This window comes from Equus asinus, chromosome 14, assembly GCF_041296235.1.
Source record: "Equus asinus isolate D_3611 breed Donkey chromosome 14, EquAss-T2T_v2, whole genome shotgun sequence".
NCBI lineage: Eukaryota > Metazoa > Chordata > Mammalia > Perissodactyla > Equidae > Equus > Equus asinus.
The window spans coordinates 37,545,251-37,560,192 of NC_091803.1; the positions used below are offsets into that span (position 1 = coordinate 37,545,251).

The 14,942-nt window shown below is 44.8% G+C and overlaps 1 protein-coding gene and 1 long non-coding RNA gene across 4 annotated transcripts; one reads left to right on the top strand and one right to left on the bottom strand.

Moving 5' to 3' along the window:
* Window positions 1-19: 19 nt before the first annotated feature.
* MPV17L (MPV17 mitochondrial inner membrane protein like) lies at window positions 20-8,656 on the bottom strand. Of its 2 annotated transcripts, XM_044747422.2 has the most exons (4): window positions 8,304-8,656; window positions 5,537-5,607; window positions 1,939-1,968; window positions 20-1,861 (listed from the first exon to the last, which is right to left on the bottom strand). In XM_044747422.2, the coding sequence occupies exons 1-4, from the start codon at window positions 8,611-8,613 to the stop codon at window positions 1,682-1,684; spliced, it is 591 nt and encodes a 196-aa protein (XP_044603357.1). In that variant the 5' UTR covers window positions 8,614-8,656; the 3' UTR covers window positions 20-1,681. The 2 variants fall into 2 exon arrangements, with proteins under 2 accessions (XP_044603357.1, XP_044603358.1); XM_044747423.2 differs by lacking the exon at window positions 5,537-5,607 and having other exon boundaries at window positions 873-1,861; window positions 8,304-8,653.
* A 101-nt stretch (window positions 8,657-8,757) lies between these two features.
* Window positions 8,758-10,737, top strand: LOC139040122 (uncharacterized). Of its 2 annotated transcripts, XR_011494020.1 has the most exons (4): window positions 8,786-8,910; window positions 9,253-9,358; window positions 9,512-9,562; window positions 9,875-10,737. It is a non-coding gene; the product is annotated as an uncharacterized lncRNA (long non-coding RNA). The 2 variants fall into 2 exon arrangements; XR_011494021.1 differs by lacking the exon at window positions 9,512-9,562 and having other exon boundaries at window positions 8,758-8,910.
* The last annotated feature ends 4,205 nt before the right edge of the window (window positions 10,738-14,942 follow it).

Here is a 14,942-nt window from a genome sequence, read left to right on the forward strand (position 1 = left end):
CCTAGTAAATTCAAATAAATCACATACTTAGAAGTTATATATTTATTACATATAAGTTTATATTACAAGTTAAATAAATTATATGCTTAAAATTTTTAGTTATGCATTCTTAAATTAATCTTAAATATAAATTCTCAAGATAAATTTATTAACATTTCAGTGCTTCGCATCTTTAAACGCATGAAATCCTCCTTCAGAAGCAACAGATTCATGGTACAAATCTTAGGTGAAATTTGCTGAAATTTCTTGAGATATTCACATAATTTTTTCTTTTGGAAGATTAGCCCTGAGCTAACTGCTGCCAATCCTCCTCTTTTTGCTGAGGAAGACTGACCCTCAGCTAACATCCATGCCCATCTTTCTCTACTTTACATGTGGGACGCCTACCACAGCATGGCTTGACAAGTGGTGCCGTGTCTGCACCTGGGATCTGACCCGGCGAACCCTGGGCCATCGAAGCAGAACGTGTGCACTTAACCACTGTGCCACCGGGCCGGCCCTGTCATATAATTTTTAAACCCACTGGTTTTGAAGTTAGACACAAACAAATCCGAAAGACTGGATCGCGTTTCTCACGTCTATCTTCAAGATTACCTATAAAGATTTACTTGAAAGCATAGATTTTTAAAAATATAACATCAATGTGAAATTTTGGGTAACTACAGACGTGTCACTTAATGACAGGGAAATATTCTGAGAAACGCGTCATCAGGCAATTTCATCGTTGTGCGAACATCATAGAGTGCACTTACGCACACCTAGATGGTACAGCCCACCATACGTCTAGGCTCTATGGTACTGATCTTACGGTCCCACTGTCATCTGTGCACTCAGTTGTTGACCAAGACGTCGTTACGTGGCACATAACTGTATTTTCCCTGGAACCCTATAGAGTAGATTTCTTCCCTCCAGAGGAAGAAAAATTATTAATTTTAGAAATTTCACTCAACATATTTTTTCAAGAAGCAAATATTTTGTATATTTTGTATGTCTAGGAAATGGGGTGCTTTAGTCAACAGAAATATGCTCAAAACTAAAAACCATTAACTAAAAACTACTTAGTATAAAAGTAGAAGACATCAATAAAATATATTCTATACAGGACGCACTGATCATACACTGTGTTTTTTTGACGATGTAAAATATACTTACAGAACTTTAGTATCAGTGTAACAATAAATTATTATACAGTATTTTGGGGGGGAAGTCTGGCTATTTGTTCTTCTCCTTGACTGAATTCTGTATAAACAGAAATTTACTATAAGCACTATTTTCAGTATAAAAGGTAATCGGACCCAAAAGTATTTAGAAGATAACCTGAGATTTTAGAAGACAGACGTATACAACCCAAACAGGGGGTCCCTAAATCAATAGGCATTAAAATATTAGACTAGAAGTAGTCATAATTATAAAATGCCATTTGGCCACTGTTATTGGTACGAACCAAAGTATTCTAAAGAAGTGAAAATATTAGAGAAGTAATACTTTCAGACTAGAACGAAAAAAAAGGAGGTTTGAATATGATTTAAAGGACTCCTTGATAATTAAGAAACAACTGGGTCTACGGAATAGTAATTCATCAAAGTGGAGCGCATAACCGGTTAGTAGAGCATTTCATCTGCCGGCAAGCCACTGAACGTAAAGATAGAAAATTAGCCACTTTCAGGGGGCCACTGGCTTCTCATTTCTCAGGGGGCCTTTCCGCTGCGTTGGCCTCCTTTACATGAAGGAAGGCGAAGGCGGACTTCAATGTGCCGTCCCCACTCTGTTGTGAAAAGCAGAGGAAGGTGGCCCAGAGGAAACCACAGAGTCCGGTGTACGCTGTTCTCCAGTGCACGGGAACGAGGCTGAAGTTGACCAGCTACAACAGGGAGAGAGTCTGTTAGGGACTGCGTAACCCAAAGCCGTGAGCTAGCATCTGAGTAGTCTGGAACTCACCTGTACAAAGGGCCAGTACATCAGTCCAGTCTGGAAGAAAGAAAAACTTTATTAGGACGCCTTTTAATCACACATAACAATCCCACGGTTCGTTCTATAAAAGAGTAAGAAATACCAGGCAGAGAAAGTGTGGAGGTGGTATTACGTTTCAGACTAAGCCGATTAAATTAAACTACTTAAGGTCTCTCGAATAGAAGAGGGTGAGGAGTTGTGGGAAAAGCTGTTAGGTACAAGATTTCTTCTTCTTCTTTTTTTTTTGGTGAGGAAGATTTCCCCTGAGCTAACATTTGTGCCAATCTTCCTCTTTTTATGTGGGACGCTCCCACAGCATGGCTTGATGAGCAGTGCTAGGTCCATGCCTGGGATCCGAACCTGCGAACCCTGGGCTGCCAAAGTGGAGCACACAAACTCGACCACAACGCCACTACGCCATTCCTTAGGGAATGATTTGGTAATAAAAATTCAAACTATTTCATGCTATAGAATAAGTTTAGCTGACATTTTTGTGTATTACAAAATATTTCAAGATAGATTTATTTTAACAGGATTTAACCTGTACATTCTGACAAAAGGGTCATCATTATGGAAGTTTTTTAAAAGATAAAGGTCTTGGTATGTAAATTATATCTAAAAAAAAAAAGCCAAGTTACTGGTTGAAAACTTCAGCCTTTTACGTCCATAATAAGAACTGGTTACAAAATGTATACAGCACAGACTTTTCCCCATGTGTTTACTATTAAATCCTTAAGTCCAAGATTTTTAAGAATTCATTCATAGGCAGCGATCCTAAGAAAATAAGGGGGCAAGTAGCCAAATATAAATATGCAGAGTTATTTAGAATAATGACAATTTTGAAATAAGCATGTGTCCTATAAGCAGAAAAAGTTGTCAAAATTTAGGACATCCATTCAATGGAATACTATGCAGCTGTTAAAAATAGTAATATCCCTTTCTATGTACTGATGTAGAAAATTCATGCTATTTCATAAGTGAGAAAAGCAGCATACAGAATATTATAATATAATATGACTATATTTTACAAATATTTATATTTGTACACACACATCTACGCATATACTTTCTGAAGTGATAAAACAAGCAAAAAAAAAGCTAGAAGTTTTCAAAACAGTCCTTAAAAATGGGATTACACTGGTAATATAAAAGTGGTACTATTTTCCTTTTTTTACTAATTTTTATTTTCTGAAGTTTTGACAATATTTGCAATAAAAGCTATCTAAAGTCTATAGCCATGTAAGAATTTACTGCTTTAGCAAAAACAATGAGAAGACTGAACCCACGGCTCTACTTCATACAGCAACTTTTTCTTCTAGAATGTAGCACCAGCTCTTGCACAGATCTTGGTTTCCCATACCATCCCCCACTAAAAGGAAAAAGGACTCCTCAGAGAAATGGCTGATTCCAGGGGCCGGGGCAGGGCAGGGACAAGGTACAAGGTGAGTCTGGAACATCTCGTTATGACAGAAAGTAAGGAAGTGGTTTAAAAAAAAAAAGATGGAGGATGTCACAAGGACACAGGAACCAGCTTGAAGGGGCTGTCACTGGCCAAATCTGGGATGCCTGAGCACCAAAAATAATGAAACACAGTCACGAATTAAAAACCATTGAAAAAACGGGACTCTCTAAGTCTATACTGATAATAAGCAGAAAAATTAGTAAATCAATAACTGAGAGGGAAGAGCGGGCTCTGGCTTCCAGGAGAATGTGGGTGGGTCATCCCAGATGTGTCCTTGCCCATGACCCCTACTTCCAATCAATCATCAAGCTCTACCAACACTTTCTCCGAAATATTTCTCCAGTCATTCCTGTTCCCACTGCTTCATTATTCCTCATGTGAACTTGGGTACCATAACCCGCTAACTGCTTTCCCTTGCCCCTATTACTGAACTTCAAGATCCTTGGCACGGCGTTCACACCCTCCGAGATCCAAACTCATTTCCGGTTGCTCCTCAATTCATACTTGATCGTCTATGAATAGCAAACCGCTGTGGTTTCTCCCCTACAGTCATCCCACAGTGTTGCATGCTTTGCTGACTCTGCTCATGCTCCCTCTGCCCGGGAACGCCCTACCCCCAGCCATCTGTCTAACTCCTCTGAGTTCTTTAAGACTCTGCTCAGGCATCGTCACCCCAGGAAACCCTCCTTGACACCCACTCATTTGCTGTAGGACCAGCGCATACTCAGAGCATTGCTTGTAGCATTAAGGTTAATGCCTGTCTATTTACTTATCTATTACCCCACTATACTGTAAGTCCCTTAAGGACAGTATCTGTGTTTTATATATATATATATATATATATATATATATATATATTTTTTTTTTTTTTTTTTTGCATCTTCCACTAACACCTAGCACAGTGCTTAGCAGATAGTTTATTATGGGAGATCTTAGGAAAATTCCCCGATGGCTCTGGGCTTCAGACTGCTGGTACCCTCTTTCTTCTCATGGGCGTAGATGAGACCAACTCATTTGTAAGCACTGTTTTTTAAAAAGGTGTGCAAAGGTCCCCATGTTTCTACCCAAAAAAGGTAGCCTGTGCGTATTTATTAAGGGAGGAAAATCTCAAACATCCGCACGTCTCTGCTTAAAGCCCCTTTTTCTCACAATCCTGCTTGCTCTTTTCATAACTGTTAGACGTACATATGTCCATAAGATCTATGGCATAATGGGAAAACTTGTTCCTTTTTCCAAAATGAAGCAGAAGAAAATCACATTCAGATGTCACCATGGGCCCACAATTTCTCCCCCAAGAGAAGTACCAAGCGTTCTGAATACTCTTCCCCCTTGAAGGAAGAAGGAACTGTCCCCAAGGATACCGGCTCAGGAGAAGTGTGTGGCTTCAACTCTCCCTATCATCTGCCTCCAACCATCAAGTGGGTGACGCCAGTTCTGGAGCTTGGTATCTTTCAATAGAAGATGCTAGAAGCATTGTGGGCCTGTGTATATTCTGGAATCCTGAAAATTCACCTCCGTGTGATTAATAGAATCAAACATGCTCTAGGTCAGAGATGGAAAACATCCTGATTTTGCCAGGCCTTAAAGACACTGCTCAATAATCTACATTGAATAAATGAGTGAATGTTTGTTGGGCTGAACTGTATACATTTGTACTGAGCAAAAAGTACAACAGGTTACTTGTTTCAGGCCTGGGAATAACCCCGGGAAACATGATCCTTTGTGATGTTGAGACGGTTCCTTTCACAGGGGCTCAGCAGAATGCACACCTGGAAACACTGGCTCGGAATGCGGGAGTGGGTCCCAAGCCACTCACACTCTTCTACTCCCATTTTGCAATAACCTCTTTGGCCCCAAAATTCACTCAATAAATTGTGATCACTAATAAGAGCAAATATAAGATCAGAAATTATTGTGAACATTGACTAAAATTCAGAAACACTTATGTATAGACACTCTTAAAGCGTCTTCTCATTCATTGATCAAATTGAAGATCTCTCTGTCAAAATATTATATCCTTGTGCCAAGCAAGTGGAGCCTTCATTAAGAATACTTTTATTAAAATGTATTTAATGTTAAAAATATACAAAAGAGCTTGGTTGCATTTTCAAAAGTCTGTCTTACCTTATATGTATTCCAGAATTTCTGTTTCAGGTCCAAAAATATGTCATCCTCTCCTTGGAGAATACTCATACCTATTTGCAAAAACACACACCCAAAGAATTTTAGAAGATTGAGTAGGTCTAACAGTTCATGTTCAAGTTTCTGTTCCAATATGCAAAGTACCACTATCACTCACTCAATATGTCCCCTCCCAGCCAACAGCGAAAACAGAACACAATCTCCATTCTAAAACCAAATCAATTTTGAATATACAACTATGTACTGGGGGGCTTTGGGGAGAAGAAGAAGAAAAATAAATAAATACATAAAACTAGATAAATTTTAAAGGAATGATAAATATGAAGTGAGACCAGCAGGGTATAAAAACTATAGCAAAATGATTGAAAAAAGAAAAAAACCTGTAAGAGAATTTACAAAAACAGTAGTGTCCGAATAGTAGTCCTGTTGGTAACTTTTCTTCTCTCCCTTCTAAACTTTTTGTGAAATGTTTAAAATTTTAAGAATTTAATTTCCTTCTTTTACAAAAAGGCTGATGGACCCTGGGTATTCTGACAACTATGTATTTCCCATCAGACAAAGAGGTTTTCTCATCAGAATTTGAAAGCAGAATACCAACTCAGCCTTCCTAAAAACATTTTGAAAACTTTTGATGCTCAACGACACTGAAAAGAAATTGAGGGAGCAAGGACAAACAGGAGAATGAAACCCTCCTAGCTTAGGAAGGCTGTAAAAATGAGGGTGCTTTAAAAATTCTCCTCCCACTCCCATTAGGAAGAAGGGGAAATAAGATCTTTTTAGTCAGTTGAAGGGGATTCTCAGAATTCATAAGAAAACCCTGTTGAGTATCGGCAATACCGCATTCCACTTACGCAATATTAATTGTTAAGCTTTCATTCGACCTCCCGTAACCATGGGCTGAGGACGACAGAGTTACAGAGGAGGAAAAACAGCTCAGGGAGGTTAACAGCGGTCCAGATCCAACCCAGGTGTGGAGCCAGACCCTAGCTCCCCAAGGGGGCCCGGCACAAGGAACCATCTGATACAGGCAATTTCCAAGTCGGAAGTGCCTTGAACACACATCCAATCCAACCCTCCCAACTTCCCCCCTTCATTTTAACGTGAAGAAAAGGAAACTGGGCCGGAAATCTAAAAAGCAAAACAGAGAAGCAAGCAGGGCAGGAATCTGCTTCAGGGGCCCGGGGCTCGAACCACAGGCCTTCCTGTGACTGTGGCATCTTTCTGGTTTCTGGCATCCCGACAACACTCCAGATGAAGAACATGGCATGGATCGTACTGTCTTTGGACAAGTCACTTCACTCCTTTGAGCCTCAGTTTCCTCATCTGTAACATGGGCATCATAAGAGGACCTGTCTCGCTGGGCTGTTTGAAGATTAAGTGGGAATCTGGTTCCCAAACGCCCAGCCCCCAGCTCCCAACCCCTTCACCAGGGGACAAGGCCACTGTAGGCACAGGCAGGAGGAAGCTGTTTGCAAATCTGGCCTGGAAGTCACACCCTGGGACCAGGCACACATCTGATAAAGCAGACAGCTCCTCCTCTCAGGTCCTCTATTCCCCTGACCTCACTGACCCCGTCTGCCATGTGGTTGACCTTTAATGCAACAGACAACCAGGTCCTTGACACTCCCTGTGGGGTTTGTGAAGAAAGGAACCGAATCTGGCTCCCCAAAATAAGAGCCATGGGGCCCTGCAGGTTTCTTCAAGGCGGTGACTTGACCACTTCAACCTGGTTTAGAAGCACCAAGGGCTACTGACAAGAAGACCTTCTTGGAGGGGGGGGGGGATCTGTGACCCCCAATGCCAAGGCCAGACCCAGAACCCTTGGATTTTCTTAGACAGTCTGTGCCCCTCCCCAGCCCACTCCCTTCCAGACTACAGAAAGTGGCATGTCAGGGAGACCACAGAGCGCCTTCCATTATTTTTGGAATTAAGGCCCTAAGGAAGGTTCCTGAAGTCAGGCCCTCAGGCCCCAGGGCGATTTTCTGAGGCAGGGGTTCCCTGAACCCTCTACGACAAGGGTCAAAGTTCTCATATTTTCTGTGGATTTTGACATAGGAATGGTGCTCCTGCAGGAAAATTTTCTTACCAAAGCAGGACTAGGACCCTGAACGTGAATTTCCTGGGGGAACCTGGCCCAACTTCAGGTTCCACCGGGCTGCCCCCACGGTCCCGAGTCCCCACATTTTGTTGGTGTGTTGGAAAGGAGTGTCTGCCAGCAGAAGCGAGTCCCGGAGCTCCAGGTGTGGATTTTCCCAGGAGCAGGGCAGCCCCGCCCTACAACTAGGTCACAGGGGTTGCTCTGCTATGGCAGGAACTGGGGTCTCCTCCACATTCCCGTGACCCTTTTTCAGGGGGCGTTGGTCCGCCAGACCCGCCTCCCCTAAGTTCCAGCCTACGCCCCAGGCCCCCTGAAATCTCCAGCCACAGACTACGCGCAACTCCAGCCTCCCACCTCCCATCCTGACCCCTTGAATCCCTGGCCCCCTAATCCCCGGCCTCTCCAGCCCCTCAATCTCTCCCCTTTAATCCCCGGTCCTCAGATTTCTCGGGGCCCTTGCACCTCGTCCTCCAGCCCCCTCCCCAGCAACTCTCAGCCCCACGGAACTCTTTGGCCACCCCCACCCCCACCCCATGGCTTCCAGCCCAGGCCCCCAGCGCCCCCGGCCCCTGCCTCAAGTCCCCCAATCCTGGATCCCCGCCCACCCCACCCCCCCAGATCCGGCCCCTGGACCCCTCCGGGGCCCCTCACCTGCGTAGAAGGCAGAGATGGCCACGGGCCCGCCGAGCGCCTGGTCGCACAGCACCTTGGCCAGGACGGTGCGCGGCGCGCGCCCAGGCAGCGCGCGCTCCAGCAGGCGCAGCCACACGTAGTTGAAGTTGCCGTGGAAGGCCACGGCCACCGTGGCCACGCGCCGCGTCTGCCGCCAGTCGGCCGGGCCGCCCCGCAGCCGCTGCTGCACCGCGTCGCCGGCCGAGAAGAGCGCGGAGTAGAGCAGCACGTTCGTGGGCCACGGGTAGCGCAAGGCCGCGCGCGGCAGCGCCCGCCACCAGCCCGCCATCCCCCGCCGCCCCGGCCGGGTCGCCCGGGCCAGCAGCGCGCCTCCTCCCGCCCCCTGCACCTGCCCCCTCCTGATGCTCGAGAGCGATTGGACGCCCCGCGCTCCCCCTGCCCGCGCCGGCCAATCCCGTGGCCTCTAGCCGTTGTGCGGGCTGCGCACTTAAATGTGGCTGGTCCACCTCATGCATGATGATATTTACAGGAAAAGTCCAGAATAGGCAAATCCACAGAGACAGAATGTAGACTAGGGGTTGCCAGGGGCTGAGCGATGGAGGGGTGCGAAGTAGCTGCTAACTGGGTATGGGGTTCTTTCGGGGGGGGGGAGGGTGATGAAAATGTTCTGTAATTAGTGGTGATGATGGCGCGGAAAACCATTGAGTACGCTTTAAAATGGTGAATTTTATGGCGTGTGAGTTATACTTCAAAGAAAGGTTAAAAAGTAGGGGAAAATAGAAAAAAAACTCAGTTACCAAGATGGTGGTGTATTTTAAATGTTTACATGCAAGGAAGTCACATTTTCAACACACACAATACACTGGCGATTGTGTAACTTTGCTTGGAGAGAAATTCGAGAGTTAAAATTTGAGGCCGGCCCTGTGGCCCAGTGGTTAAGTTCACGCACTCTGCTTTGGCGGCTCAGGGTTTCGCTGGCTCGGATCCTGACCTAGGAGGGCTCATCAAGTTATGCTGAGGCGGCGTCCCACACGGCAGAACCAGAAGGACCTACAACTAGAATATACGACCAGGTACTGGGGGGCTTTGGGTAGAAGAATTTTTTAAAAAGATTGGCAACAGATGTTAGCTCAGGGCCAATCTTTAAAAAAAAAAAAAAGTTAAAATTTGAGGCCTTTCATGAATGTGGGGGGGAATCAGTGGGCTTATTGCCTTCTCCTCTTCAGAGTTTGTGACTCATTGAATATCGCCTGCCCAAACATATGCTGAGCTCCCAGGTATGTCCCGGAAGTGGAAGGGTGGGGGTTGATGGGGTGTCATTGGTAACCCAAACAGCAGATATAATTCCTGACCTCAGTTCTTCCTTGCTTCTTTTCCTCCTTTTTTTTCCTTCCTTCACTGTCACATATCCAACCCCATTCTCATTCTCTCTCTCTCTCACTTCTATTTCTTTCTTTTCTTTTTGTTTTGAGGAAGATTAGCCCTGAGCTAACTGCTGCCAATCCTCCTCTTTTTGCTGAGGAAGACTGGCCCTGAGCTAACATCCATGCCCATCTTCCTCTACTTTACATGTGGGGCGCCTACCACAGCATGGCTTTTGCCAAGCAGTGCCGTGTCCACACCTGGGATCCGAACCGGCGAACCCCAGGCCATGGAGAAATGGAACGTGTGAACTTAACCGCTTTGCCACCAGGCCGGCCCCTCACTTCTATTTCTTTATCCTACTTTATTTCATTTTTAAATTTTAAATTTTTAACTTTTCATTTATAAATAATTCCAGACTTAGAAAAAAGTTGGAAAAGTAGTACAGAGTTCCCATCTACCCTTCACCCGAGCTTCCGCAAATATTGACCTCTTACATAATCATAGTACAATCACCAGAACAAGGAAATCATCGCTGGTGTAATACTATTACCTAATCTACAAACCTTATTCAAATTACTGCCAATTGTCCCACTAAAGTCCTCTTTCCGGTCTGACATCCAATCCTGGATCATGTTGCGTGGCATCGAATTGGCGTATGTCACTTTAGTCTCCAGTCTGAGGCACTAACTGGTTATTTTACATTTTCTCAATTTGTCAACCTCGTTGTTATGGGCTGAATTGTGTCCCCTCAATATTAACGTCTTGAAGCCCTAACCCCCAGCACTTCAGAATGTGACTGTATTTGGAGATAGGGCCTTAAAAGAGGTGATTAAGTTGAAAATGAGGCCCGTTGGGGTGGCTGCTACTCCAATCGGACTGGTGTCCTTGTAAGAAGAAATCTGGACACACAAAATGACAGCAGGCAGTGCATGCAGAGAGGAGAGACCATGTGAGGACGCAGTAAGAAGATGGCCATCTGCAGGCTGAGAGGAGAAGCCTCCGAAGAAATCAACCCAGCTGACACCTTGACCTTGGACTTCTAGCCTCCAGAACTGTGAGAAAATAAATTTGGTTTTTAACCCCCCTGGTCTGTGGTATTTTGTTCCCACAGCGCCGGTAGACCAATACACCGTTCTCTTCAATTCTGGGGAATCTGCCAATTTCCGTGGTCTCTGACCCTCTCTATCTGCTCATATGCTGATTTCTATCCCGCCCCTCCCCTTGTTCTTGTTACTGGTCCCGGGCGGATCTTTCTGTCAGGTTTCTCCCAGCTAGGCAGTCTCCTAGCTCCCCAAAGCATCTTTCTTGATTTATTACTTATATCCCCCTTGTATTATTTTTCTACTGCTGCTGTCACAAGTTACCACAAATTTAGTGGCTTAAAACAACACAGATTTGTTGTCCTTGAGTTTGGGAGGTCAGAAATCTACAATGGATCTGCAAGACTGCATTCCCTCTGGAGGCCGTGGAGGGAGATCCATTTCCTTGCCTTTTCTGGCTTCTAAGTCCCCTTGCATTCCTTGATGGCCCCACAGTCAGCAGTGTAGCATTTTGCAATCTCTCTCTCTGTCATTCCATTGTCACATCATCTTTTCTGACTCTGACCTGCCCGCCTCCCTCTTAGAAGGACCCTTGTGATTATATCCAGGCCACCTGGATAATCCAGAATCGTCTTCCCATCTCAAGATCCTTAACTTGGGGGTCATCTACAAAGTCCCTTTTGCCGTGTAAAATAACATATCCACAGGTTCTGGGCATTAAGACGTGGACATCTTCAGAGCGCCATTATTCAGCCTACGATACCCCTCTTTATCCCATCTTCCTTCTCTGTAGTCCTTTTGGTCTGGTCCAACAGCAATGGATCATGTTAACTGAAATCTAAATATCCGTTTCTCAACACCTGCAGATCAGGACTCTGTTTGCCCGGGCACTCATGCATTCATTCATTCATTCAATTGATCAATATTCAGTGAGCACTATTACATGCCAGGCACTAAACTGCTGTGGAAAGGATTTGCGTTTGCAATGCTTTAAAAAAAAAAAATGTGATTTCCACCTAAATTAGAAAAACTCGTGGTCTTCATTACACAAAAAAAGAAAGTTTCCCTAATGATTCCTACCCAATTCCCTTAAGCAAATTTTTTCGAGAGAAATGTAGAGCAAAACTGGAGAGTTGGGGCGAGAGGGTGGGTAGGGGAGGGATCAGGGTTGCCAGGTCCAGTACAGGACGCCCAGGTAACTGGGAATTTCAGATGGACAATGAATGATGTCCCAAATATAGCATGGGGATACTTACACCAAAATGATGAGTTCTCCACTAGGTGCCTAATCTGTTGACTCGTTTACTCCTGTCAATGCAAAATGACCAGTAACCATTCTATAGATGAGAGAAATAAGGTGAGTTTGACCTGAGCCAGAGTGAGGATTGTAACCCAGGAAGGCCTTTTCCAGAAAGGAAGAAAGTATTGTTCTGGAGAAGCATGGTTTTCAGTACAGTCATATCTTTTTAGAACGAGGAACATTCATTAAACACACCAGGGTGCTGGCCTCATGGCCGAGTGGTTGGGTTCGCATGCTCCACTTCAGCGGCCCAGGGTTCACCAGTTTGGATCTTGGACGCGGACCTAGCACCGCTCATCAGGCCGTGCTGAGGCGGCGTCCCACATAGCACAACAAGAAGGACATACAGCTAGACTATACAACTATGTACTGGGGGGCTTTGGGGAGAAAAAGCAAAAAGAGGAAGATTGGCAATGAATGTTAGCTCAGGGACAATGTTCAAAAAAAAAGAAAGATGAGGGGCTGGCCCAGTGGCCGAGTGGTTAAGTTCGCGTGCTCTGCTGCAGGCGGCCCAGTGTTTCGTTGGTTCGAATCCTGGGCGCGGACACGGCACTGCTCATCAAACCACGCTGAGGCAGCGTCCCACATGCCACAACTAGAAGGACCCACAACTAAGAATGTACAACTATGTACTGGGGGCTTTGGGGAGAAAAAGGAAAAAATAAAATCTTAAAAAAAAAAAAAGAAAAGAAAGATGCTTAGAAAAATAAATAAAATGACAAAAAAATTAAAACAATAAAAACATTTAAAAAGTAAATAAACACACCTAGGATACAGTTTCAAAGTTTCAAAGAGGTATTTGGTTGCAAATTAACGGGTCAACATGACCCTGATGTCAGGAAAGAGACTAACACCAATAGGGTGTTACCAATAGGGTGGAGGAGGGGTCGTATGCGTTATCCTAAGAGAGTGCATTCTTTAATGGTTAAAGTGGATGTACAATGCATGTTTGATAGGCCATAGTCAGGATTTTTTAGTTCAAGATGAATCAGTTTTGGGTTTTTATTGTTGGGTTTTTTCTTGTTTTTTTTGCTGAGGAAGATTCACCCTGAGCTAATATCTGTTGCCAATCTTCCTCTTTTTGCTTGAGGAAGATTCACCCTGAGCCAACATCAGTGCCAGTCTTCCTCTGTTTTGTATGTGGGTCACTGCCACAGCACGGCCACTGACGAGTGGTGCACATTCACACCCAGGAACCAAACCCAGGCCACTGAAGTGGAGGGTGCCAAAGTTAACACCTAGGCCATGGAGCAGCCTCCCTGAATCAGTTTTGAACTCAAATAATTACCTCATCGACCTTAATATGTGAAAATCTCTTGAGACTCCTCACAGAACCCCAATGAGGTGAGGGGTTGGTAACCATCCATAGGGGCATATATCCCCCAAAATCTATGGTGATCTTTATCAAGCAGCTCAACGTATAGACTTCACAGGAGTTGCAAGAGAAATGAATACTTGGAAGGCTTAGATGGTTTCACGTGTATTGCTGGATACTTGTCTCTTCTTGAGAGCAATAAAAAATTCAGTGAAGACAATCCATTACTCAAGCAAACGCTAAAGAATCCGCTTGGTCTTCAAACGAGAGATGCTCTGAGAGAAATTAATGCCTTACATTGACGCTTCATCAGCCACGCAAGCGGTGATTCCGGGGCCCTCCAGTAACAACGAGGCAACGCATTCATGCGACATTCGCATCCCTGAACAGCGGGAGACAACTGGAGGGCCTGGGGCTGCCTTCAAATGTGTCAGAGGAGCTCTGTTAGGAACTCTTTCAGCAGGGAATAAAGTACCGATGTGGGAACAGAGCTTCGATTTACAACTAAGGATCACGTTAAAACTCCATTAAGATGATTCCACTGAAGCCTCTTCTAACTGTTCTTATTTCATTTTGTTTAAAGGAATCGGGGCTTAATGAGAACCACCAAGTGGGCCTCAGTGTCTAAAATATTCTAATTTCTCTTGCAAATCCTGAAATGTTCCATTGACAAAACGAAAGGCTACTCGGCTTAAAAGGCTCTGAGACCCACAGGTCTGTTTTCCAACGAGCAGAGGAAGCAATCCTCAGAAAAGATTATTCAAGTTCCTCAAACCCCTTCGATGTCGGCTCTGAGGCATCGGTTGTCTCCGTGGGTGGGGGCACAGAGCAGGAGACTGAAGCCACTGTCTTTCTCCTCAGCATCTGAAATGGGGCTTGAGGGTTCTGGCAAGGGAATGTTATCGAATTGTGCTTCTCTCATGATCTTCTCACCACCGCCGCCTTGTTCCGGAGCCCCTTCATTCTCGATGGGATTTCTCCATCAGTGATCTGAATGGAAGGGGGAGCTTTGATTTGAAGCCAAGTGGGCCCAGGAAGCACAAGGTCTTTGCTTAGTGTGGCTGCAGATGAGTAAAAAGAGCTGTGCTTTATGCAAATTTGAATGTGATGTTCTTTTGGAAAAGTTATTTTTGTTTGGGTGGGTTTGGGTGGGTGGGATTGAAATGAGGAGGTCGGGGTAGGGGGTGCCCCCACTGCTTATGTCCTGAGTGCTCACAGAAAGAACGGGCGCTCTAGCTGGAAAAGGTCAGAAGCGGAGGTTAAAAGAAGAGGATGTAAGCCTGCGTCCCACCAGAGCCTTAATTTCTTATGTTAGCAGAAACGATCCTAAGCAATTCTGTCATGAAATCATCGCGTTTCAGCTCTGCTGTGGAAAAACCATGCCTAAGAATTCTGTCTCTATGACCTAGGCAACTTTTACGCTCTTGACATTGACACAAATTATGTGACAGGTGCTTGGGTCAATAGGAGCGTTTCCAGACCATTTTAATGTTGGCGGGAGCTGAAACAAAGTACTGAGGCTAAGTTGTATGCAACGTTTACTCCTGTTGAGAAGTTTGGAACTAACAAATAAATGGCGGGCCATAGGATCTACTGGAGTATATGCGGAAGCCATTCGGTGTAAAACTAATTCGGCC